This window comes from Dermacentor albipictus, chromosome 1 (genome assembly GCF_038994185.2).
Source record: "Dermacentor albipictus isolate Rhodes 1998 colony chromosome 1, USDA_Dalb.pri_finalv2, whole genome shotgun sequence".
Classification (NCBI taxonomy): Eukaryota; Metazoa; Arthropoda; class Arachnida; order Ixodida; family Ixodidae; genus Dermacentor; species Dermacentor albipictus.
Genome location: NC_091821.1, coordinates 285,527,807 through 285,553,852, shown reverse-complemented (window position 1 = coordinate 285,553,852; position 26,046 = coordinate 285,527,807). Strand labels below are relative to the sequence as shown.

At 47.6% G+C, this 26,046-nt stretch overlaps 1 protein-coding gene across 3 annotated transcripts in view; it reads left to right on the top strand.

The window, feature by feature from the left end:
* Window positions 1-26,046, top strand: part of LOC139054432 (uncharacterized protein ZK1073.1) — a 337,898-nt gene that overhangs the window by 138,055 nt on the left and 173,797 nt on the right. For all 3 annotated transcript variants that reach the window (XM_070531383.1, XM_070531381.1, XM_070531380.1), the window contains one exon: window positions 18,384-18,447. In XM_070531383.1, coding sequence (XP_070387484.1) covers window positions 18,384-18,447 — 64 coding nt within the window. The remainder of the gene's footprint in view (window positions 1-18,383; window positions 18,448-26,046) is intronic.

The window sequence follows — 26,046 nt, the reverse complement described above, 5'->3', positions numbered from 1 at the left end:
TTACCACGCTACATTTACTGAGGCAAGGTATCACAAAAAGAGCGAGAGGAAAATAGAGGAATTCGGCACACGGGGGAGAGACATGGCTCGGTTAACAAAGCACGTTCGCAACGCAACCTCAGCAACGCAGCGGCCCGGACACTCGGCCAGAGGCTGATTGGGCCCCTGGCCCCACGTTGGGCGCCAATTTGTGGGTTCACCGTACGTTTCCGCGCACGGCGTCGCCAAGTGGCCCCCGAGAAGTGGAGCCCCACGACGCGGCACGACGGCGCACGGCGATAGACCCACCGCAGGTTCGAGCACTCCGAACCGCCACGCGTGCAGGGCACCGCGCGCCCGCGCCTGTGCCGACGCGCAGCTGCGCGCGTACGCGCCCCGCCGGCCCCACAGCTTAGGGGAAGGCGAGACCGCGCGCGCGCAGCAAGGGAGACCCTAGGCAAAGCTCTCGAGAAGACAAAGTACATTTATTACACTGGGAGTCAATACAAACACATGTTTTAGCATCACGTCCGAATATAAATCTGATTAGACAAAACATGGCCGAATGGTCGCCGGTGGCCGCTAGAATGGCGCACCACGACAGAGAGAGAACAAAGAATAAAGAACCCCCAGCAGTAAGAATTTGCCTATCCTTCGGTCAGCGCCTGCCATCGTGCGCCCCACAGCAGAGAAAAGGGAAATAGAGAGAAACGACAGACGAACAGACGGGGGCACGATCGGCAGACGCTGCCTCAGGACATCGAGACGACGGAAGAGTGCGCGCGCGCCCGCGAGGCCGGGACCCCGACGAGCCGAAGTAACCATCGGCCGGCGGCGGACAAAGGGGGCCGCCGCCAGCAGAGAGGAACACGTACGCACCTTCCGACGTCCCGATGTGGTCTCCGCGGGCGCCCGTCTTGCGCGCGCTTACCCGGAGTGCACGCAAGCCGGGCCCGAATCCCGCCAAAATGTCGGCCAATAGGCAAAGCCTGTTGACCTTCGCGTGGGCGGGGTGACAGCAGAGCGACAGTGTTTTATGACCCGCTGCCACCCCGTCCAGGCAAGGAGGAGAGGGACACGGAGCCCCCTCGGCAATACAACGTAATGGCCTCCACACAGCCATCGCGAGAGCCTGAAAACGCTGCGAGAGCCAGAAACCCCACAATATATATATATACATATATATATATATATATATATATATATATATATATATATATATATACCAGAAAAAAAGCAGTTCTGGGTCCGGGTAAATATTCACAGTGAAGTAGACGCGCGTATGAAGCGGTTTATTGACGTTTCGGCCGGGGTCCGGCCTTCATCAGCCTGATGAAGGCCGGACCCCGGCCGAAACGTCAATAAACCGCTTCATACGCGCGTCTACTTCACTGTGTGTGTATATATATATATATATATATATATATATATATATTCAAGTGTGCGCCCATTCACCTATTGACACGTTGGCGATAGAGTGGGCGTAATATTTCGTGCCATTTGGGGTAGATGTGTGTAGATACTGCGTGCGAAACGTACTATGAGAGGAAGCGGCGCTACTCCCTTTGTCATTGTTTAATGAATGGTACTCACTCTTACCGATGTTCTGGGGCTGAACTATTTTCTTTGAATGTTAGCGATAGAACGCTGGCGGATGAGCGAATTTCTGTATCCTCGAAGAAAGTCGTACGTCTCGAAATGCCGGTAACACGCACGGACACTTGCATCAACCGTCCGCGAACTTGCCTACAGATTCATTCTATTCCTTAATATGCCAGTCACTATTTTTGCAGCCACCTACTGCGCACGTCTTCAATCCACATCGAGCCCTATAACTTAAAACTATTCCAATGGGTTTTTATTTCCATCTCCTCACGTCAAATTTACGTAACAGCTGACGCAAGCATTGGAGGGTGAGCCGCAGCGTTCTCTGAACAACCCAATCAAGCGCTCTTGTCGTTTATAGGAGGTTACTTTTGTTTGCTTCCACAAGAAATAACATTACCCGCATTGAGCGGTTTTTCTTATCTAATTGGCTGACAAGAGCGAGAAGCACGCTCAAGTGGAGAGGATTTCGATGAGGCAGCGCCAGCGCTTTCGAATATGGATAACCGGATGAAGAAGGTGTTGCCGGCGTCTGCAATCGGTCCTCTTCGCAGTACTTAGCTTGCGGTGGCTGGTCGAAAATCGACGTGGCGTGCAACGGCAGGATAAGAATGCCGCTAAATCACATCCTCAGCAAACAAAAGTAGGCAGAGCGATGTCGTAAACGTGTCGAAATGGCTCAATAACGTTATGCCGCCACGCAAAAAGCTTCATTATACGCAAATAAACCGATACTTTTCGGCAGCCACGAGCGATCGGCGGGCAGCCATCTTCTATTCCTTTCGGAACGGGGCAATCTCCGGCTATTCAGAAAAGAAAAGTTTTGTTCGGCATATTAATGCATCTTTATCGCGTACAAGTCACTTCGACGTGTTGAGTTTTCGCGGTTTTGTGGCGTCGCGTGCCAGACAGGGGAAGCGGAGCAGCCCGAAATTTTTTCACCATAGCAGAGGACTAGTGGCGAAAAGGCGTCGAATCATAAATAATTATTTTTCTTCTGTTCGGTATAAACATACATAATCAGTGTGTACACGTCATATTAGATGGGGAGTTGTCGCGGTTTTCGGGACGTCGCGTGACAGATATATAGGCGAAGTGGGGTTGACTCAAAAATCTTTTTAACCAATTGCGGAGGGCTGATTGCAGAATTGGAATAGCCTATACTCTCCTGAGGAATAGAAAAGTTCGGAATAGTTTTACATCATAGCGCCCATGATCCAATGCGGCATGATTGGAGCACAGTGCGTTAACTCAGTGGCACTTCCGACAGCTGATCGCACAAAAGCAAGGTGGAAGCGCGGTCTCCTAGGCGACGCGCAGCGCGCCGTGGAAAGCGCCATCAAATCGGTCGGTTCTCTAGAACAAACTGCTCCGCAAGAAGGTCAATACCTGTGATGCTGTCTACAAGTCTGGCAAGAAACATCTTCATTCCGACGCTCCTTCCAGATGCCCCTTGCCACCTTCGAATACTATCTTCGTAACCACTCTCGGCGAACTTTTGGACAAGGTCGCTCAGAGACCATCTTTTGGTCTGTAGTTTTGCCAATGGCGTCTGTTGATTGGTTGCCTTGTAATACGAATCGTACGTTCGCGTCTTGCCAGCACTCGGTTTCGTATTGGGGGTGAGCTCCACTACTGGAAAAGCTAGCGCCACCGTCCGTGGCATGAGGGATCACGTGGACACAGCGGCCGCGTCGGCTGCTTCGGAATCGCTGAAGGGAGCTGAAAACGAACTAGGGTGGTTGCTCGGGCTAGTTGGTAATTCATGATCAAAAATAACGTACACCGCGAAGCACAAGGACTGCGATATATGACACACACAGCGCTGACTTCCAACAATATTTTATTGCGTTGCCAAGCTTCACGCTTCACGCTTCACGCAACTCCTTGCCCTGCGGCTACGTGTAAATAAGGCTGACACCGGGCTCCATTGCGTACGTCCGGACCTTCGGCAGCGAGCAGTAAGTATCCTGCCATGCGGCAGCCCTTCAAAGGCCGCCACTACCTATTATAGTACTTTCAAATGTTGTCAAGCAGACACCCAAAGCGGTAAAGCCTCACCACTTAATCAGAACCGCGGCGCAGGTGGCACTTTAAACTTTCGTTTTCAGCTCAAAAATAACGTACAGCGCCAAGGACAAGGACTGCGATATACGACATACACAGCGCTGACTTCCAACAATATTTTATTGCGTTGCCACATCGTGTGTATGTATACAAAAAGTGGCATGCGCAGAAAATGTACGAGAGTCAGATGGGGTGTTCTAACAGCAAGTCACTGAACTAAATGCATGGTCACCTGAAAAAAATAAAAAAAAAATAAAGCATTACGATTTCTATCTGCTTAGATAGATGACTTCACCAGGTGTCAGCGCGATAGAGGGGGTACTAACGCAATTGCTCGTTTGCCTTGGAACCTCGAAAGTCGCCGCACGAACTCCTCACCCTTGTTAGGCAAGTTGCTGGACGTGCCCCGGACACTGAATCTGAAAGGTGTGTTGCGGAAGGTGTGGATGTTTTAACGCGTTGCAAACCTTCCACAAAGGTACTCCCGATCGGATATGTTACATCGTTGCTGAAAGCGAACTCGTCATCACTTCTACCCTCTGACAAAGAAGGTGGTTTTGCTGTCCTGCCATTGGGTGACTTCAATGCGAAGGCCACCGTTGCCATTGATTAAGTTTTTAAACCTGATGACAGTGTTTCCCTTGCAAACGTGAATTTGAAAGCAACAAAACTATGCAAATCCCTTAGCCTTGACAAGCTAGCAAAAGTGATAGAAAAAACTAAAAAGCTAAGCCTAGACATTTTCTTCTCAGCTAAGACGCATAAGAATGACTGCCCTCTGCGAGTAATCGTAACTGAATCAGCGACTTGGCAGAAAGCTGTTGGCTTGTTTTTGCAAGATAAACTAAACCTTCTAATCTTTGACGATCATTTGCTCGTTAGAGATTCTGGTGAAGTTATTAGTTTTTTAAAAGAGAATGAAAAGGGACTCAACATGTTCTCGATCGACGTTAAAGATCTGTACTATTCACTTCCGCATGACAAGTTGCTTCTGGTTGTTGAAGAATGCGTTGATGACTTTGGATCAGTTGGCTTTCAGAATGCTGCAGGTGTTTCTGTTAGCGGCTTTCTTGAATTGCTCACCTTCTACTTGAAATCAACTTACATCTCATGGAAGGAACAAAATTACATACAAAGGAATGGTGTTTGTATAGGATCATGTCTGGCGCCCGTACTAAGTGATATTTATCTAGTTCATCATGATCGCAATATTCATGGTCACCTAGCCGCGTCCCCTGGCGTCAAGGTGTGCAGGTTTGTGGACGACTACCTGATATTTATTGATTGCACTAATCCCGCTTTTGAGCCTGCTGTTTCTGAAGTCTTGGAGATCTTTAAGAAAGAGCTAGAGCCTCTAGAACTTACGCATGAGGTCCCCATTGATGATTCCTTGCGCTTTCTAGATCTCAGGCTGAGCCTTGCTAACAAACATGTGTGCTGGTGCTTCGAACCGAGAAGTAAGAAGCCACTCTTGCCCTTTAACTCCGCACACTCAGAACTCGTCAAACGAGGTATTATAAAGTTATGTCTCGTTAACAGCCTCAGTGAATCGTGCCCACACCAGATGCAACATAGTCTTGCTGCTCAGATTGATCGCCTTTCTTGGGCTGGCCACCCTTTGGCCTTAATTTCAGCCTTAGCGGAACAGCTTTTGATGCGCACAAAACGTGATGATCCCGCTCAATCAGGGAACCAGCGGGCTGAAAGACGCAGGTTTGCAGTGCTACCGTATGTGCATGATGTCTCCCATAGGCTAAAAAAAATTGGGCAGCGTGCAGTAATCACAGTCGTTTTCTCAGCCCCGGAAAAATTGGCAAGGCTCTGCAAGCGTGTAAACGCGCCTAAATTGCATCAGAGTTGTTCTGTCGGGCACAGAAAACGTTTTGTGACGTGCACAACGAATGTAGTCTACCAAATTCCCGTGTCTTGCGGCAGAAAATATGTTACACAGACAGGCAGGTGCTTAAACGATCGACTAAGAGAGCACTGTAACAACGTCCGCAGCACTGTACAAGGCCACTTGTGCATCCATTGCAGGGACTGCGGCTGCGTGCCATTCTTTGAAGATACTGAACTTTTAGCAAGACACAGCTCACAGCTCACTCCGGAAATTGTGGAAGCTGATTTCATCAGAAAACTTGGTAGTAATTGCGTTAGTGCCCCCTCTATCGCGCTGACACCTGGCGAAGTCATCTATCTAAACAGATAGAAATCGTAATGCTTTATTTTTCATTTTTTTCAGGGGACCATGCTCTTAGTTCAGTGACTTGCTGTTAGAACACTCCATGTGACTGTCTTACATTTTCTGCGCATGCCCTTTCTTGTATACACACACACGATGTGACAACGCAATAAAATATTTTTGCAAGTCAGCGCTGTGTATGTCGTATATCGCAGTCCTTGTCCTCCGCGCTGTACGTTATTTTTGAGCTGAAAACGAAAGTTTAAAGTGCCACCTGCGCCGCGCTTCTGATTAAGTGGTGAAGCTTTACCGCCTTGGGTGTCTGCTTGACAACATTTGAAAGTACTATAATAGGTAGTGGCTGCCTTTGAAGGCGTGCAGCATGGCAGGATACTTACTGCTCGCTGCCGAAGGTCCGGACGTACGCAATGGAGCCCGGTGTCAGCCTTATTCACACGTAGCCGCAGGGCAAGGAGTTGCGTGAAGCTTGGCTGGCGAAACTTAGAACCGGCAGACAGCCATCGGCTACAACTCTGGTATGCAGCAAGCACAGACGCGAGGAACATTTCTGCTACGGCGCCGGGACTGCGCGATGTTCGGTCAGTAGCAGAAAACGTGCACTGAGACGCTCGCCCGCGCCCGCTGCCCGGCTAATGTCATGACGGTTTGGTCTATGAACTTGTTGATGCTAGATACTGGCAAGTTAACTGGAACGGAAAGGGAGCGGTAAGACGCACATTAAAAAAAGGAACGACATATTGTCATGTTTGTGTTATGAAATAATGCACTGGATTACGAAAAAGAAGCAGAGGGAAATCGCACGCTGAGAAGACCGATAAACTTACAATGCGACGCAACTTGAAAAATAATTTTGGAATGTCCAAGAATTTAGAAGACAGAAAAAGATGGAATCGTCGTGACGGCACATCACATGTCGCCGTAGGCGTCGAAGACTCTATAACGAAATTATTTTTGAACAGTTCTGATAGCGTACACGCAACAATGGTTGTTAGTGTGTTGTCAAATGCTCATATGCTGCGGCCCAAAGCTCACGGCAGGGTGCGAAAACGCTCTCACAGGGAAAGCAAAACATTGTACATGGACATGCGTGCATGCAGTCGCGCAGTCGGTCGCTCCATGCGATCGCTGCATTGAGGCTTTTTTTCTGTTATGCTCCATTTGGTTATACAAGCAGCCCACTATACGAACATATTTCACATAGTTTACTCTCAGCTTGTGCCTAGCTTTCGCGCAAGAAGCCGGTTCGGGAGACTCCACCGCGGCGACCGCGCGCAGTGGCGTTCACTGTACGTATTCGGTAAAGAGACAGCGTCTGTAAACGATTCTGTGCTTTCAGTTTGCCCAAGATTATTATTTAGAGAGCAAAAACTTCTCTCGTTTTGAGAGTACCTACATAAATGTCCAGGAGGGCTGCCGCGTGGTGTTTTTATTGAGCGCCGTAAGTGAAACGTATGAGGAGCGCGCCGTGTGATCCCTCATACTACGCAAGGGAGGCGATTTCGACTGATGGCGACTCTGTAACTCCTCACCGCCAATCGCCGCCGCATTACCCAACTTCTGCGGGGGCCTCTGTAATTCTCTCAACGTCCCACTTTTCCGATAACTTGCACTTCAAACTCGAAGACGATGTATTATACCGCTACGTCTACCAACCATACAGCAGTCGTTTGTTTCGTCTTGTCCCACGCTTGCTCTGCACCCAAGTTTCCAACAACAAGGGATGCACCAAGGGATTGCGCCAACAAGAGCGCCAGAGCTGCCATGGCGTCACTCTCCGCACCGTTTCGTTAAATTCTGGCGATGAAGTGTTGCTGTGCACCCGTATTCGCATTGCTGATTTAGCGCTATAGTCGCGCCATATTGGTTCTTACACGGTAGCGACACAAAACTGTGCGTCCCGTTTGGTCCCTCAAAGGGCACCTCACCAGGTCCGGACATTTTGAGTTGACAAACGCAGAGCATACAATACGCGATACGTATTACATCGCTACGTGCCGCAGAAACACGTAAAATTTCAAACCGAATGCCGGTTTCCCTTATAGACGACAAAACCATGGCTAGGCGGCGCTACTGCGCCTCCTGACAGCGCCCCCAATGTGGAAACGTTATGCAGCGCGGTCGTGCCGTGGCGCGGTCTCCGCTTTGTTGACATCGGTTCGCCCGCGCGCTTCTTCGCTGCTCATTCTCACGGCGATCAGTTTTCGACGGCGGCACATAGCCTGCTTGCGCAACAGCGATGCAAAGATTGCAATGCGGTTTCAAGAAGGTTGCCGACGCCGACAGATTTTTTTTCGTGGCGTAAACCTCACGAAAGGGGAGCGTCTGCTTCCGCACGTGTACGGCATTGAAAAAATCGAGGAGCGTGATGTGACAGTGAGAGCCAAGTGCGTGTCACAGGTGTCCGACAAGATCGTATACGACGTCGAGTTAGAGGTATGCACCAAGTTCAGAAGTTTAGCCACTTTTATTTCTATATGATGCACGCACAAAGCGGTTATGCATACTTGGGGAGATGTGCAGGAACGGCGACGATTGCCGGTAGTTTCCTCGGTAGCCGAGCGCGCACACACGGCTGCTCTTATTTTGTGCTTCCACCTTTTGCTGCTAAATTTCTTGGCTGGAGCATTAGTAAATTACACGTTTGTGTTCGTTATGATTTGCGCGGAGCCGTCAGCGAACAACGGCAAGCGTTATCGATGTCTTCGCTTCGCGAAGCCTGCTTGTTTTTGCGTTGAACCAGTGTCACTGCGAGGTTTCATATGACATATCACTTGTTGAGAGAGTTCAATGCTTAGAATGCGATCCGTTGCCTTCATCTTCCGACGCTGCTCTCTTATTAAAAGATCATCATCGCCCACTCACTTGCCCCATAAATAATTACAAAAATATTTTCTTTGCAGCTGTGTAACATCAGCTTTACCCTTTACGCTTATCTGCTGGGGCACATCCCATTTAGGACGAGCGAGAGGTGGTGTTCCGGCACCCCAACATTCGCGAGCGTTTGTTTATATATAACCTATTTAGATAGGGGCATTAAATGCCCCCATGGCTACGCTTATGCTTGTCTGCTCTACTTATAACAAATCCAAAATTGTCTACTTACGGGCAACGGCGCATATCTTGCGATTCCACCTTTATTGCACAGTTTAATCAGCTCTGCTACGTCACGAGAGCAAATAGTGCAATAAAGAGTGTTTTCAGGATTCACATGTAATTTTTGCAGTCACAAGCGTAAGTTACATCAGCAACTTCCGCTTGTCTGCCCTTGGTATGCATGGTAACAAAGGTAAAATTGCATATTCGCGTGATGTGCGCAAATTTTTTTTTATGTACTTGTGGACTGTAAGGAGTAATCTTTTAGCCTAGTTCAACTTACCTACTAGGTGCATGTTTTGGTCGAGCGGCAAAGTGTTCTTGTGCTGCGATTTGAGCAGCATAACTAAATGCGAATTCTCAAATAATACGAACAGAGGCAGCAACACGCCAACCACACAACTTCTAGACATGCAGTCTTGCAGCCACTACATGCAGTAACCAGTGAAGGCACAGTACAATCAAATAAATTCGGGGTTTTAACTGCCAAAACCATGCAAAACCACGAAATCATTATAAGGCACGCTGTAATGGGGAGTCTCAGGAATAATTTTAACCTCGGGGGGCTCTTTAATGTGCACAAAAATCAAAGCACATGGTAACATGGGTGTTCTTGCACTTCGCCCCTGTCGAAATGTGGCCGCCGTGGCCGGGAATCGAGCTCGCGTCGTCGAGCTCAGCGGCGCAACACGCATGCATTTACCGCTAACAAGCGGCGGATGTCAACACAATTCAACTACGTGGCACGACTAAACAAACGGTTGCGCGCTAAAAACGGGCATATCATTATTCCGTTTTCATCGAGCGGCCGTGATATCGCACGCGAATGCGAAAGTATGAGGCTCACTTGACTCGGCTCACTGCAGTTATCCATGCTTGTCGTCTGTCTTTCTCGTACTACTTGCCCGGAAATCCGTAGAATTTCACGGGCGGCATTCCACCTTTCGTGTTTTCGGTGCTGTTGTGGCAATCAACAACACAGCAGTATTGCGTGCCACCTTTACTGGCTGATGAGGTCGCACTCGCCATCGCAAGAGCAACGCGCATGAACCAGCGCTCCCGCCGAACAGAACACGGGCGCGCGCTAGCGCAGCGACGACCTTCGAAACTTCCATCGGTCCGCTAGGGGAGCATTCGGCACTGGTGCCGCGCGGACAAACTTTAGCTTGCCTCCTCCATCCTCGCGGCCGCCGCGCTGCAAGCCGGAGGATGGCGTGCTAGTGCGATTACGTGCGCGTGTTTGCTGTGGTGTCGCTCGTAATGACACGTGATTTGTTCTAGGCAACATCTGTTATTTGTGTAATATGTTGCATGAGTAGACGAATTAAAGCTTATAGAAATAATATAACCCACAAACCGAATGTCTGCAGGTTTTTGTTCTACTCTCACTGCGGCAAGGGAGATGTACTTCCGTTTCGTCTGCTTGTTCCCACATCGTGCAGTCGCGCGCGCGGACACCGAAACTATGTCATTTTCTACCGTGTTCCAGCGCGAAATCATGCTCTGTAATCCGCTTGTGTCTGCCCTAGTATTCGTGTAACACTGACTCTTACTGCTAGTCAGGTGTTCTCGTGCACAGCGTGCAAAATGAGACAATCACAACAGCTCGCGCACAATGCCATGAGCAGAAGTGCGCCGCACCGTAACATAGCGAGGAGAAAAACAATGAAGGCGGGGCCCATGACGTATGCGACACGCGAACCTAGAGGTGCGGTATAGGAGAACGCAGGGAAGGAATTTCGCTTGCGAAGGCTAGACCGGGCAAGTGGAGAGAGTGTCTTACTCGGCGGTGGACCTCGCCTCCTGAGATCATAAGTTCGCGACACTGAAATATTTCTACCTCGGCTAATAATGAGTCCACTTGAAATTTTTTTTTTGCTGCAGAACGCTCCCTATAAGACGTGTACCAACTTACAGCGTATAACCAAAATTTGCTATGGGGCCTGGTGAGGCGTCCTTTGACACCGCTGCTACGCAACAGCTTAGCTTGCGCCCAGGCTTTCATCCACGTGGAACAGTAGTGGGATCACCTTATGTATTTCACCTTCCTCATATCTGCACTTACTCATCATCATCCCGTCTCGTCGGTTTCATCGCTGGGCGCCGCTCGTGCTCACAAAGCGCCAGTTGCCGATTGAACGTCCGCCTTACAATACTGCCACGACAAACTTGGTGACATTCAAGTTGCGCGCCCTTTGCATTGGGCACTGTGCACGCCTTACAGTGGCGTTGTTCGGCAACAACAGGCAGCGATCTTCGTGGCACGGGCAGCCAGTTGGACCCTGCTCGCATGCGCCACGCGCACGAGGTGTCACGCGAGGAGAAGAGGAAGACGGTTCGAGCCCAGCTTGAGAACGCGACTGCCGCGGATTTCTGCACGACCTCAGTGACTTTTACTTGTGGGCACAAGTTCGCCTTTAATAAATATCCTTGTTTTACTAACATCGTTACATTTCTGGTGGAGGTGCGGGGTATGAGTCGAAGCCCCACGAATGAAAGTCAGCGTAGCCCCGACAACCCGCGAGTCCATCCCGTGGAACTGACACCTGTACACCAGCGGACCAGCCGCCGTCTTCGAGGTGACTCGCCCGAATTCGGCCCTCTTCTCTTCTTGACAAGAGAAACTCCCACAACGGACGCCGCCACAATGACTACCCAGGTAACACCGACACAGCTAGTCGTAAGCCAACCTCGCAAACCGCCAACATTCCATGGTGACTCGGTCGAAGACGTGGAAGACTGGTTGGAACTGTTCGAGAGAATGGCGAGCTTTAATGAATGGAATGAAAGACAGAAGCTCCGTAACGTATATTTCGCGTCGGAAGACTTCGCAAAAACGTGGTATGAAAACCACGAACCCTCTTTGACCTCTTGGGAGAAATCTCGGCGACAACTGCTAGCAACGTACGCGAGCACAGATCGTAAAGAAAAGGCGGAAATCGCCCTTCAAGCCAGGAACCAGCTCACAAACGAGAACGTGGCAATGTACATCGAAGATATGTCCCGCCTGTTCAAGCGTGCTGATGCCACCATGAGTGAAGATAAGAAGCTGCGCCATCTCATGCGTGGAGTAAAGCAGGAACTCTTCGCAGTTCTCGTCCGCAACCCACCGCGCACGGTCACCGAGTTCAGATGTGAAGCGACGACCATCGAAAAGACGCTGGAACAGCAGGCTCGGCAATACCACCGTGAGGCAAGCTGCGCACCTGTCCATGTCTTCCCTTGAGGCCTGCCAAACGACCTGGAAGCCCTGCGGGAGCTTGTTCGGTCAGTGATCAGGGAAGAGCTCGACAAGTTGCAGATACCTCAGGCTCCAGCTGCGCTATCTATCGTCGACGTTGTCCGGGACGAACTCAGGAACGTCATACGGGATCCAGAGCGTGAGCCACAGCCGACGCGGCGCACCCACACGTACGCCGACGTACTCAGGCAACCCGCGGTACACAGTAGTGGAGCAGTTGCGACGACCGTTCCCTGCCCGTCGACAGTACGCAGTGCATCTCGTCTACTGGAACCACCGGCTGCCTATCAGCCTTTAGGACGTAGTGCACCTCGTTTTGTGGAACAAAGGCCCCGCAAAAGTGACGTCTGGCGTGACCACGAGCGCAGGCCTCTGTGTTTCCACTGCGGAGAAGCGGGTCACCTGTATAGGTTCTGCCCGTACCGTCAAGTTGGGTTAAGGGGTTTTCCCTTAAGCGCACCATGCCCCCGAAACGGTGAACGGCCAGCGGAGATCGAAGAATACTTGTCAACGCGCCAAAGCCCCGTTACTCCTCGCCAACATCAACCACGGGCACCGTCGCCCATGCGCTACCGATCGCCTATAGCCCACGCGCGTCTCCAAGATTGCCTAGGCGTCGTTCACCAAGCCCACACCAGGAAAACTGAAGCAAGCGACCTGTGGAGGTGAGGCCGCTGATAACCAGAGTTACGAAGATCCTCCAACGCGATTCCAGTGCGGTGACGAGATAATTCCAGTCTACAGGTGCAGGAACGAAACGATTACGTCAGATTTGCGGTTGATAATATACGGATGCGAGCTGAATGCCTTAGTCGACACCGGCGCTGATTATTCAGTAGTAAGCTTCAAGATGGCGAAGCACCTTAAAAAAGTTGTGACGAAGTGGACTGGTCCGCAGATACGCACGGCAGGCGGCCATCTTATTACGCCCCTTGGCCGATGCACCGCAAGACTTACGATAAAAGGCTTCACATACGTCTCTGACTTTATTGTACTGCCAGAATGTTCACGGGAACTTATATTGGGAATGGATTTTCTACAAGCTAACGGCGCCATAATTAACCTACGTAGGTCCAGTGTATCTTTCTCGACAAAACAAGCTATACCTGTGGAAGAATCGGAGGAGCGACGTCTCGCTGCACTGCGCGTCGTTGACGATGACGTAACTGCGCCGCCACGCTGCAGTGTAATGGTTCTTGTGGAGAATGAAAGATTTTCTGACCGCGAAGACATAGCGGATGGAAACATAGAGCTCCTTTTCAACAAAGGTATTTGCGTGGCTCGGGGCCTTGTTCAGTTAAGCGATGGCCGTGCAAATGTCGCACTTACAAATTTCGGTAATGAATTCCAACACATCGCACAAGGAACAGCTATTGCCTATTCCCACGAGTTCTGTGAAGCGACCGAATTATGCAGCCTAACTACGTCAACTGCCCTGCCAGGAACCTGCAGTGTCGACAGATCAATTACCGTCAACCCGAGACTCCCTGAAGCCCAAAAGAAACAGATATATGCCCTGATAAAGGATTTTTCTGACTGCTTCTCCACGTCCTCGAAGGTACGGCGCACGTCTGTTGCGAAGCACAGAATCACAACAGAGGACGCCACAAGACCCGTATGCCAGCAGCCGTATCGAGTGTCGCCAAAAGAAAGGGAGATCATCAAGAAGTAGGTAGAGGAGATGCTTTCAGATGACGTTATTCAGACTTCCAGCAGTCCATGGGCGTCTCCGGTAGTGCTGGTTAAGAAAAAAGATAACACGCTTCGATTCTGCGTCGACTACCGTAAACTGAACAGCGTAACCAAGCGGGATGTGTACCCCCTTCCGCGTATCGACGATACGTTAGATCGAATTCGATGTGCAAAGTTTTTCTCCTCCCTGGATCTCAAGAGTGGATATTGGCAAATAGAGGTGGATGAACGGGACCGTGAAAAGACAGCATTCGTAACCCCTGATGGCCTCTACGAATTTAAAGCCCTTCCATTCGGCCTCTGTTCCGCACCCGCAATGTTCCAGCGAATGATGGACTCTGTGCTTGCAGGATTGAAATGGCAGTCATGCTTAGTGTATTTGGATGATGTGGTCGTATTTTCCACCACATTTGACCAACATCTAGAGCGCCTGCGACTAGTATTAGAAGCTATTCGCGTAGCAGACTTGACAATTAAGCCGGAAAAATGTCAATTCGGCTTCGATGAACTTCGGTTTCTCGGAGACGTCATCAGTGCTGAAGGCGTTCGGCCAGATCCCGAAAAGACAGCAGCTGTTGCGAGGTTCCCGACACCCACAGACAAAGAGTTAGTGCGATGTTTCTTGGGCTTATGCGCATACTACAGAAGATTTGTGGAAAACTTTTCAAACATTGCTGAGCCCCTTACAATACTGACAAGAGAAGATCAACCTTTCATGTGGAAAAGCGAACAACAAGACGCCTTTGACGAGTTAAGGAAACGCCTGCAAGCTTCTCCAATCCTTGCCCATTTTGATGAGACAGCCGACACTGAAGTTCATACCGATGCGAGTAACGTCGGCCTCGGTGCCATACTAGTGCGGTGGAATAACGGCCAGGAGAAAGTAATTGCTTATGCCAGCCGTAAGCTCTCGAAAGCAGAGGCAAACTACTCCGCAACCGAGAAAGAGTGCCTTGCAGTCATTTGGGCAATATGTAAATTTCGGCCCTACCTCTATGGTAGACCATTCCGAGCAGTCAGCGATCACCATTCGCTTTGCTGGCTGGCGAATCTCAAGGATCCATCCGGACGACAAGCAAGATGGAGCCTTCGGCTTGAAGAGTATGACATTACTGTCGTATACCGATCCGGGAGGAAACACAGCAATGCCGACTGCTTGTCACGCGCACCCGTCGAGACAACTGTGTCAGAAGAAGAGGATTTCCCGTTCCTTGGCATTGTTGACGCGTCACAAATTGCTCAACAACAACGAGATGACCCGGAATTGCTTCCACTTATACAGCGCCTGGAGGGACTCGACGTTCAACTGCCGCGTATTTTCTCTAGGGGGCTATCCTCGTTCTGCCTGCGAGGAAGTATCCTCTACAAGAGAAACTTCGAGAACAGCGAGACAAAGTTTTTACTTGTCGTACCCACATCTATGCGAGAAGAAATTTTGCATGCCTGTCACGATGAGCCGACGTCTGGACACTTGGACACATGGGCGTGAGCCGTACAGTCGCCAGGATTCGTCTGAAATACTACTGGCCCAAGTTATTAGCATCAGTGCAGCACTACGTCAAGACTTGTCGCGAGTGTCAAAGGCGCAAGACTCCATCCGTAAAACCGGCCGGCCTCCTCCAGCCAATAGAGCCACCAAAAGCCCCATTCCAACAAGTCGGTATGGACCTCCTTGGACCCTTCCCAACATCATCTTTAGGCAAAAAGTGGATAGTTGTGGCCACGGACTATTTGACCCGTTACGCCGAAACTGATTCCCTGTACAATGCAACGGCTGTCGAAGTTGCAAAATTCTTTGTCCACAATATCGTGCCCAGGCATGGCGCTCCCACAGTTGTTATTACCGATCGTGGAACGGCCTTTACTGCGGACCTTATGAAATGCTTGTTGCAAATGACACATACTGATCATAGGAAAACTACGGCGTACCACCCTCAGACAAACGGTTTAACTGAACGCCTTAACAGAACACTGACCGACATGCTTTCGATGTATGTCGACTTTGAACATAGGCTGCTGGACGAAATTTTGCCATACATCACCTTCGCATATAATACGGCCGTTCAGGAAACAACACGAGTCACCCCGTTTGAACTTGTATTCGGCCGAGCAGTATCCACAACTTTGGATGCTATGTTGCCGTTAGATGAAGAAAACCATAACTCATCTGACCTAGATGATTTCTTGCAACGAGCCGAGGAGGCACGACAGCTGGCAAGGTACCGAATACGCCGCCAACAACGCATCGACTTCAGGCGGTACAACCAGCGCCGTCGAAGCTCATTACCAACCCGGTGGCAAGGTGTGGGTATGGACCCCAGTGCGACACCGTGGACTGTCCGAAAAGCTTCTGTGCCGATACTTCGGCCCTTACGAAATACTTCGTCGTATAAGCGACGTCACTAACGAAGTGAAATCCGCTAGACACGAGAGCCCAAGACGGCGCAACTCCACGGAAGTTGTGCATGTTGTCCGCATGAAACCCTACCAGGAGAGGTCATGAACCACAGCAACAACAACAAAAAAAGTGAGCGCCCACAGGAGCCCCTACTTCCTCTCACGCATCGGGCCGATGCGGTAAGGAGGGGGATAATGCCACGACAAACTTGGTGACATTCAAGTTGCGCGCCCTTTGCATTGGGCACTGTGCACGCCTTACAGTGGCGTTGTTCGGCAACAACAGGCAGCGATCTTCGTGGCACGGGCAGCCAGTTGGACCCGGCTCGCATGCGCCACGCGCACGAGGTGTCACGCGAGAAGAGGAAGACGGTTCGAGCCCAGCTTGAGAACGCGACTGCCGCGGATTTCTGCACGTCCTCAGTAACTTTTACTTGTGGGCACAAGTTCGCCTTTAATAAATATCCTTGTTTTACTAACATCGTTACAATATTCTTAAGCACGAGAGCATAGAGGATGACTTCGCGGAGCTGCTCGGTTGATATAGAGGGAAAACCAAGTAAAAAGAGTATAAGATGCCGCAAAATTCAGACAGCTAGAGGAAATTCACTGAGGACTGAAGCAAGGATTTCCTCTGTCTCCCCTGTTGTTCAGGCATAAAACGACGATTGGAAAGCATCGAATTCGGTTTTGATTGTCATTCCGTAATGGGCAAAGGATGAAAAAGAGGGCGGATGTATGCGGATGACATAGTGCTACTAGCGGACAGTGCAAGACGTTTACCGACTTATGGGAATACATTGCAGTGAAGCGACATATCTAGGCCTTAATTTTAGCACTACAAGATCGGGAAACATACTCTTTAGTCAAGAGAGGAAAACAACGTGATATCGTTGAGTAAGTCGTACCCACAGTCATACCCATGCCTAGGCGTGTGCATAAACGAAGAATATAATACCTGCTCAAATATCCACCGACGTAATCTCAAGTATGAAGTGCAGTACAACAAGGATGAAACGGGGAGCGCCTCGGGGCTACAATAAAGGCGAGGTGGTGTGATGAATTTCGAAAGCAGCAATGGTTCAAGCGCTAATATTCCCCAATGCAAGTATCTGCTTAAAATCGGAGATCTTGTTAAGGTTTGAAGTTAACGAATGGTCGGAGGGACGATTGGCTTTGGAGGCTCGCGACAAAACCACTAATGAGACAGCGCAGGGTGACATCATTGGGCAAGGTCCTTTTGAAGTCAGAGAAGTGCAAAGCAAAATTTGTTCTCAAGAATGACTCGGGACCGAGCATAGATGAAAATAAATGAGTGGCTGAAGTGCGCATATATCTGTGCATCAAAACGCAATATGGAGAAAGAGGTCAAGAAAGTTCACAACAAGGTAAAGGTCAATTGAAAGCGTAAATAGACAACCAGGAGTCATAAAATAGAAGGTGAGTGAAACAGAGACAGTGAACTGAGTGGAAAGGAGGCAAACAAGAAAGACTATGGGGATTTAGAAATACCGAAGAAGTTACCAGGACAAATCTGTACGGTAACACAAAAAGCAGTGCTTTGCCTCTTGAGGCCCCAGCTGGTTGCCTCAAGAAAAGAAAACTTACCGCAGTGTCGCAAGAGGCATGTGCCTGCTGGAGAAAGTCTTGAAAATGCCTTAACACATTGCAATGGAATGCATTGATATTCTCCCAGAAAGTCCCATTTCGACTTTTCAGAAGCGCTGCGATTCAGAGCGGATGCGGTCAAGGTAAGCAAGACATGTTTAGAGTACTGGTGAGAAAAAAAAAAGGGCAATACAGTAATAGATCCGGAGTCGTTACAGGCATGTAAGTAGCTCTACAACATAGATGTTTTACTGAAGAAAGAAAATATCAAGAATAGGTAGCAATGCCATTGATTCAGGAAAAGCTGATTACATCAAGCAGGCCAGGTGATGCCGCTCCATCCTCCAATACAACTTCGTCTCCGGGAAACGCGTGACGATCTTGCTGCTGCCGTAATTCCGGTCACCATAAGCAGCTCGTTCCCTTCCTGTAACGCCCTATAGCTTTTCAAACATTTATCCACAAACGTTTGTGTGACAGTCTGCTTTCTCTTTGCAGGGAGACATGGACAACCTCGAGAAGAAAGCAGTATTCCTGACAGTGCATGACATAGGAAATAACCGTAAGTGGCTTCGTTTAAATGCTCACTACCTTCTATTCTCTTTATTCGTGTACTGGTTGGTCACACATTCCCTGAGCGGACGAAAGGTGCCCTTGGCGTGCAAAGTTTTACCGAACCTCGTCACCGCGGGCAGTGTGATCTCGGGGCGACCACTTCAGCCGGCATCCAACAGCAGCGCGGCTGTTCGTTGCCGACAATGACTGCGTGCAAGCGAGAAGCTCCGGAGGACATATCCATCCTTTCGAGTTCTTATCCAAACGTTGCAAACACTGCTACATGGTGTGGCACTAGGGGTTCTACGTTGGTGGGTACTTTCAGCGGCTGTATTAAATCACCATTCCGGTCATGCACCGCTCATCGTTTTTTTTCCGTAATTTTAGCCGATGACCTGGAAGCCAAGGGCTGTAATGTCTTATTTATTTTACTTATTTTCTACCGAACCATTTGTGCTAGGTTTTCCGAATTTCTTCCGCGCTCCATATTTGAAATGTAGTAGCTTGCAGACGATAAGTACGGGTTTTCTGGTCTGTGCGTGCGCTTCAACACATGCCAGTGGGCGTCCGTGAATTCTTCAAAGCACACGTCTGCTAGGTAGCGAAGGCATACTTACGATTAGACACCGCGCTGGCTGGTTTGGCACATATTTAACATGAATAGGAAGCTTCGATGAATCTATACTGTAGAATGTCAATCCACAAGGAAACCACCCAAGGTGTGAGAACAGTCAAAAGTATCTATGAGAACGATATGACACGTAACCAATCACACACACTACATTCGTGACACCAGTCAATCACATGATCACAACATATTCTGCGTTTTCAGTTACAAATATCAGGAGTCTGTCTGTTGTTAGCTTGATGTCTATTTGGCATCCGTTTCTCTTTGAAATTCGCATTCATTTCAATACGTGTCACGCAATACATCAGCGTTCTTTTTGTTTACACTGCCTTAAAAGTCATGCTAAAGGCACCTAAGAAGGTTGTCTGGGGAAGTTTCGAGAGTGAATACTGTTAGGGTTAGCGTCTGACACCACGTGCGACAGGAATTTCGCCCGACCTTCTACCAGGATTCGTCGAAATGAGGGTTGACTTCTCCTGCGATGGTTAACGTCAGGCACCTTGCGCACAAAGGGCCTTCTACCAGGATTCGTCGAAATGAGGGTTGACTTCTCCTGCGAGGGTTAACGTCAGGCACCTTGCGCACAAAGGGCCTTCTACCAGGATTCGTCGAAATGATGGTTGACTTCTCCTGCGAGGGTTAACGTCAGGCACCTTGCGCACAAAGGGCCTTCTACCAGGATTCGTCGAAATGAGGGTTGACTTCTCCTGCGATGGTTAACGTCAGGCACCTTGCGCACAAAGGGCCTTCTACCAGGATTCGTCGAAATGAGGGCTCACTTCTCCTGCGATGGTTAACGTCAGGCACCTTGCGCACAAAGGGCCTTCTACCAGGATTCGTCGAAATGAGGGTTGACTTCTCCTGCGATGGTTAACGTCAGGCACCTTGCGCACAAAGGGCCTTCTACCAGGATTCGTCGAAATGAGGGTTGACTTCTCCTTTCCTTGCTCGGCAATGCAGGAGGAGGGGCCCTCTCTCTGTGCCTGTCACGTGACATCGACGGAAGCAAGATCCCGCCCACACTTGTAGAGAGCCTACTTAAGGGGCTCCGAAATGTACTTTTATATACTTCATGCTTTTCTTATTTTCTTCCAACTACCTTTGAATAAACCGTGCAAGTTTCGCACTAGCAAATCGTCTCGCCCTTGCTTGGTCGCCATGGTCTACCGGATGCCTCCAGCCCGCCGACAACACCACGCTACCCAATAAGTAACGTCGGTCGAGCTTCGATAGGCAGGCGCCGTTACTTCTCGGCAGCAGTACGATACGCTACCCTGGAGTACGTTACACTACAAAGGTTATATAAGAGGGTCAGCAAATTGACTATTGTACGTGTGGAAGTTGCGCCATCTATGTATGAAAGTCTACAAAAATACTGTAGAGTAACGTCAAAAGCATACAACACCAGTGGCTTATACTAACCTTCACACTATCTCCGCTATACTCTAAAGTAATTTACACCTTCAAAAGTGAAAAAGGCTGTAAATGTGTCTATAATCACACTTTTAGGGTGTCAGTTATATAAATCACACCCTAAGATGTGTGAGTTGTACACACATTTACACCCTTTTTGACTTTCAAGGGTGTGAATTATCTTACAGTGTGCCTCCGCTTTGTTTCAACTATCTCCTAGATCGGCCCTGGCTTAGGGGATTGTCTAGCAAATAAAAAGACGGGAAGTAGCGCTGAAGAAATAATACATTTGCAGCGACGATCTGCTTCTCCAAGGTGTTCGCGTCCGTGTGGCTCGTTTGCGTGAACATTGCCGACGTATAGGCTCCACCTGGGATCATGTCGAAACTCGTGCATCAATGCTACTTGAACTTATTCTGGTAAAATCCTAATAACCATAATTGATTGACAAAGAAACAGAGTCCACAAATGTAACCGTGTGGGTGTGCAATATCTATAGATCTCAAAATGACTTAAGCACCTGAGCAACTTTTATATAAGCACCATCTATAGACAAGGAGTACACTAAAATAAATAGTTGCCTTAGCGACTTGCCCAATAACGGTATCTATAGACAAGAAATAGAGTAATAGAAATAGGCAACTAACCACATTTCGTCAGTAGACTGTCCATAGACTGTCCATAGAATGACTAAAAGTAGTGGGCAGGCGACTTTTGTCTCTAGACAATCTCAAGGATGGGAATTAACGCAACGACTTTTCTCTATAAACACACTATACATTGTGAATTGACTAAAATAGAGATACAACTTAATGACATCTGTCTATAGACACACTATAGACTGGGAATTCACTGAAAGGTAATTACTTTTTGTACGCGTATCGACTTGCGTCAGCCTGGACAGCAGCGCCAGACCTAATGGCGGTTCTCGAGCCACGGAGCGCGGGGCTGCGAGTCACGGCAGCTGCTGCAGGCGGGCTGCGCGGTGAAGCTTGGGTTCTCCAACACTGTTCTATGAACACAGAAGAAGTAGGCTGAAATTGGGGCCAAGCTGTTTTCCGATAAATATCCTGTCTAATAACTAAAATAGTGTGCTTCGTGACAACGAAGAAAATATTCCATTTCTGGCACATGTTTTCCCCGGTTGGATTACTGATTCGGACAGTGCCATGGAATTACTCAATTGGCAGCACACCGTGTAATATGAAAATGAGATATGTTCATTAAAGCTGCTCTACAACTAGCACTATAGTAAATTATCAGCGTGTTTTTTTTATTAGAATTATTTTTTTAATTGTCTTTGGCAGAGAAGCGCGATTCTAACCCTTTATCTAAGTTACTCAAGCAGCCATTACTTCTGCGAAAAATCAAAATGCTTAATAGACTAAATAAAGTTATTACTCTAATTATCTTGTTAAATAATTACTGTACGCACATATTTCAATCTACGGGTTGTAGCTAGTGAGTATGCAATGCATGTCGACTTAAAAGGAATTCTTAACAATACGCCAGTTTCGAGATATGAATTTCAATGTGTCCGATGAAATGCATTGGAGTTCCAGTTAATCTTGTGCTTTAATGCATAAACAACGTTTTCTTTAAAACGTAGACGGAACAAAAGCGCATGCATATTTACGGCAAGTTTGTCGACGCGTATTTTGAAATCGGGGCCACCCTCAAAGTTCTTTCTAAGTTGATGTGCCTTGCATACTCGCTAGCTACAATTCGTAGATTAAAATATGTGCCCTAAGGTAATTAATTAAAAGCGTAGTTGGGTGAATTGTTCAATTAAACATTTGGATGTCTCGCAGAAGCCGCACGACTGGCCGCTCGCGGCACTTTGCGTGTATCCGCGGGCGTCTTTCACACTCAGAAAAACACTAATGTAGCAGGTTTCGAGCAACAGCAAGCTGTATCGGGAGTTTTTCGTGTGGCTCTCAATTTTCTCATTGACACTTTTAATTCATTTATAATATTGGGAAAGTTGACTAATTAATGAAGAGTAATGATCTAATTAAGCGGAATGAAAAAAAATAATCTGAGTATCTCCAAGCGATGGCAAACAACATCACGTTGATTCTGTCGAGCTACGCGGCATTTGCGTATTTTTAATGTTTGGCTCAACTTACGTAGGACACCCTCTATATACATACATGGGATTCGGCAGGAATTCGATATATCTGAATCGGCAGGAACCCGCAGCATCGGTATCGTCCGATTGATCCACGGTATTGCGGAATAGGCAGTCAGCGTCTTTATGCTGGTGCCCTGACTTATGCGTAATAGAAAATGTATGTTCTTATACGCGCAATGCCCATCGTGTGTCCAGTTGGTCCCTTCAAAGAGGACAGCCAGCAGAGGGCGTGATGATCGGTCACGACGCAGAAGCCCCAACCGAAAAAGCATGGTCAAAATTTCATGACCACCCATACGAGCGCGAGACATTCCCTCTCACTAATGGTGTAAATTGGCTCGGACGTGGAAACAAGGCGGCTGGCGTAAGCGATGACACTGTCCTGGCCCTGTTGAAGCTGAGCGAGTACCATGACCACGTGTGTCAGTTCGTATTTCAGTGGGCGCAGAAGGATGACAGAATCGACGAAGCCGCTCAATCAGGGTAGAGAAGGCTTTCTCTTGCAATGGTCTTCATCAGAAAGATACATCGTTCTTAATATGGTCACTGAGAGGGCAAGCGATGTCGGCAAATTTTCTCACTAATCACCGGAAATAAGAGCATATAATCCCATAACACTACGCACATCTTTTGTTGAACAAGGTACGGGAAGATTTCGCATGGCGTAAACTTTCTGACGCTCAGGTTGGATTCTTGCGGATATATATCGGATTCCAAAATTGAGTATCAGCACGCGAATGCTGTTTTCGATGATCTGGATTACGCTTTTCGGCAGGGTAATATTGCGGGACAGCGCCAGTAAGTGGTGGTATGCCGTACTCGCCGTCAAGGAAGACATTTGTAGCAGCTTGGGGAGACAGCCTCCGCAGGACGTAAGCGCTGTGATGTGGCGTTGGCTGGTGGCGGGAAACATCAAACCCGCCTGCGGTTTGAGTAGAATGTTTCGAAAAGAAGTTGAGGTCGTGCGGACTGTGTTCAAGGACGATAAACGAAACAATGGTATAATGGCCCCCCACGGTTACTCGTGCGGTGCACATTACAATAACAAAGTTGCAACGTTTCAAAGTTTATTTGTCAATACAGCAGACAAATACACAAATTCTGACCTGCCTAAGCATGTTATGCTTGTTGGTTGGTCAGGCAGCAGGTGGAGAATCTTCTAAAAAAATAAACTTCATATACATGCATTTCATGTGATACGCGACATTGCCGATAAATCTGACAGCACAAAATTACATATACAAAACAATTAAAGCTATACAGAAGGCAATAAATTTACGCCCCAATCTCGTAAACCAGTCATCATCTTTCTCTTGTTGTTTGCAAGACATAGATCATCAGGAATTTCATTAAACATAGCTGGTACATAGTAATTGCGCATCTTTTTACCATAATTACGATAGACCCGTGGTTTAACAAACCATTCTGTTTTCCTCAACGTAACATCTTTTTTACAGGAGTTTTATATTCATTTGAATAATAATACCACGTCAACACAACAAAATAAAACAGCTCATGAATCTGTAGGATGCCTAAATCATCGTATTTCTCTTTCATGTCTAGCGAGTGTAATTTGTTACCGTAAGATATACTGTTCACGATTCGTTTTAGTATGACATTTAATGCTTGCTTCTGATATTCCGAACAGTCTCCATATAATATAATACCATATTTTAAAACAGGTTCCATTAGTGCTGTGTAGGTTACTCGTCGAAGGTTTCCCCCGAAGGCGCTGCAACATGGCCGCCCTAATCTTTCTAGAGAGGTCAACGATGTGCTCGTTCGAAGTGAGATGTTGGTCGAAATAGAGGCCCAGATATTGAAGTGTTCGCTCTACTTGCATGGCTTCGGAATCACATGGGCGACAATGGGACATGTACAGTGGTTGGATTAAAGAAACTGTTTCGTGGGGATTTTTAAAACAAGTCAGTTTTGTTTTGCGAAGGTTTAAGAAAATAAAGTTTTGCGAGAACCAATCACTTACTTCAGTATCTGCTTGAAACGTTTTAACGTCAGTACAATAGTCAGTGACTTCATGTGCGAGCGCTGTATCGTTAGTGTATCGAAAGATTTTCGATTTAATCTGCAATAGACTCAAATCAGACACATAAACGTTAAATAGCCGTGGGCCGAGTGTACTTCCTTGAGTACACCGAAAGTAACATTCTTCAAATGTCCGTACGTATTATCAAGCTTCACACTGCAACCTGTTCGTAAAATAACTGTTAAAAACTTTTTAAAATGACCGCGGAAACCAAGTGAGCGTAATTTTTTGAGTAGTAACGCATAATGTATTCTGTCAAATGCCTTCGTTAAATCCAGGAATGGGGCTAACACAACGTGATTATTTTCTATTGCAATGTAAACATAATCAGAAAATTCTACAAGAAGTGTTGTGGTATTTCTATTCTTTGTAAAGCCAAATTGCGCAGCATTGTTCAAAGAGTATTTTTTCACAGAATGATTGCATAACGTATGCAACATGCTTTTCCATAATATGTGCTATCGACGACACTATTGCAATGGGCCTATAATTTATTAAGTCGCCTTTCTTGCCGTGTTTGTGCACAGGCCTGACAAAATATATTTTAAGTTTGTCAGTTTCAAATATGCCGTTCAGTATGTTCAGAACGTCTTTTAAAATGACAAAGTTCCTGTGCGAATCTTTGAGGCGGATGTCATCATATTCTGGTGGCTTGAACTGTTTCATTATGTAAATAATGCTCCATAGATCATCCGCTGATATGAGGGGCCGATACGCTGTATGCGCACATGCTCGTTTCAATTGATATGGTGCAGGACTACTGATTTATGTTTCTCAACTTTTCTGTTGTATTCAAGAACACATCATTAAATATATCACAGGGCACCTTCACATTTTCCTTTGGAAAATTCTTCTTTACTGTTTCATCAATGGAAGCGTTTTCCTGCCTACCCATTAGTTCATACGCTATCTCCCATGTTTTCTTTCCGTCACATTTGTTCAGTAAAAAGTGTCGCATTAAAAAAAAATATTTTCGCCTGTCGCATTTTAGCCGTTGCTTGATTCCGCAATGCGCGATATTCATCTCTTAGCGCTTTATCGTATGGTTGTTTCCTGCATTTCTGCCATGCCTTTCGCGCAGCACAACTCTGCTATTTCATGAGTTATCCATTTCTTATCTGGGCTTTTTATTTTGATATTAACAGATTTAGTTGACTGTTTATAGACATTGCGAAGGATTCCTACAGTTTTATTGTATAAGCTGATGTGATCCAAATGTAAAAGGGAACTCCTGTTAACGTTATGAATTAATTGGTCTACTTTTTTGTTATCTAAAAGAGAACCTCCAATAATGCCCACATCCGTTCTATGATCGCTAGACATAATTGCAACCGCTACAAAGTAATGATCGGCTAGTTTTTGTTTGATAATTCCGGAAACATATTGC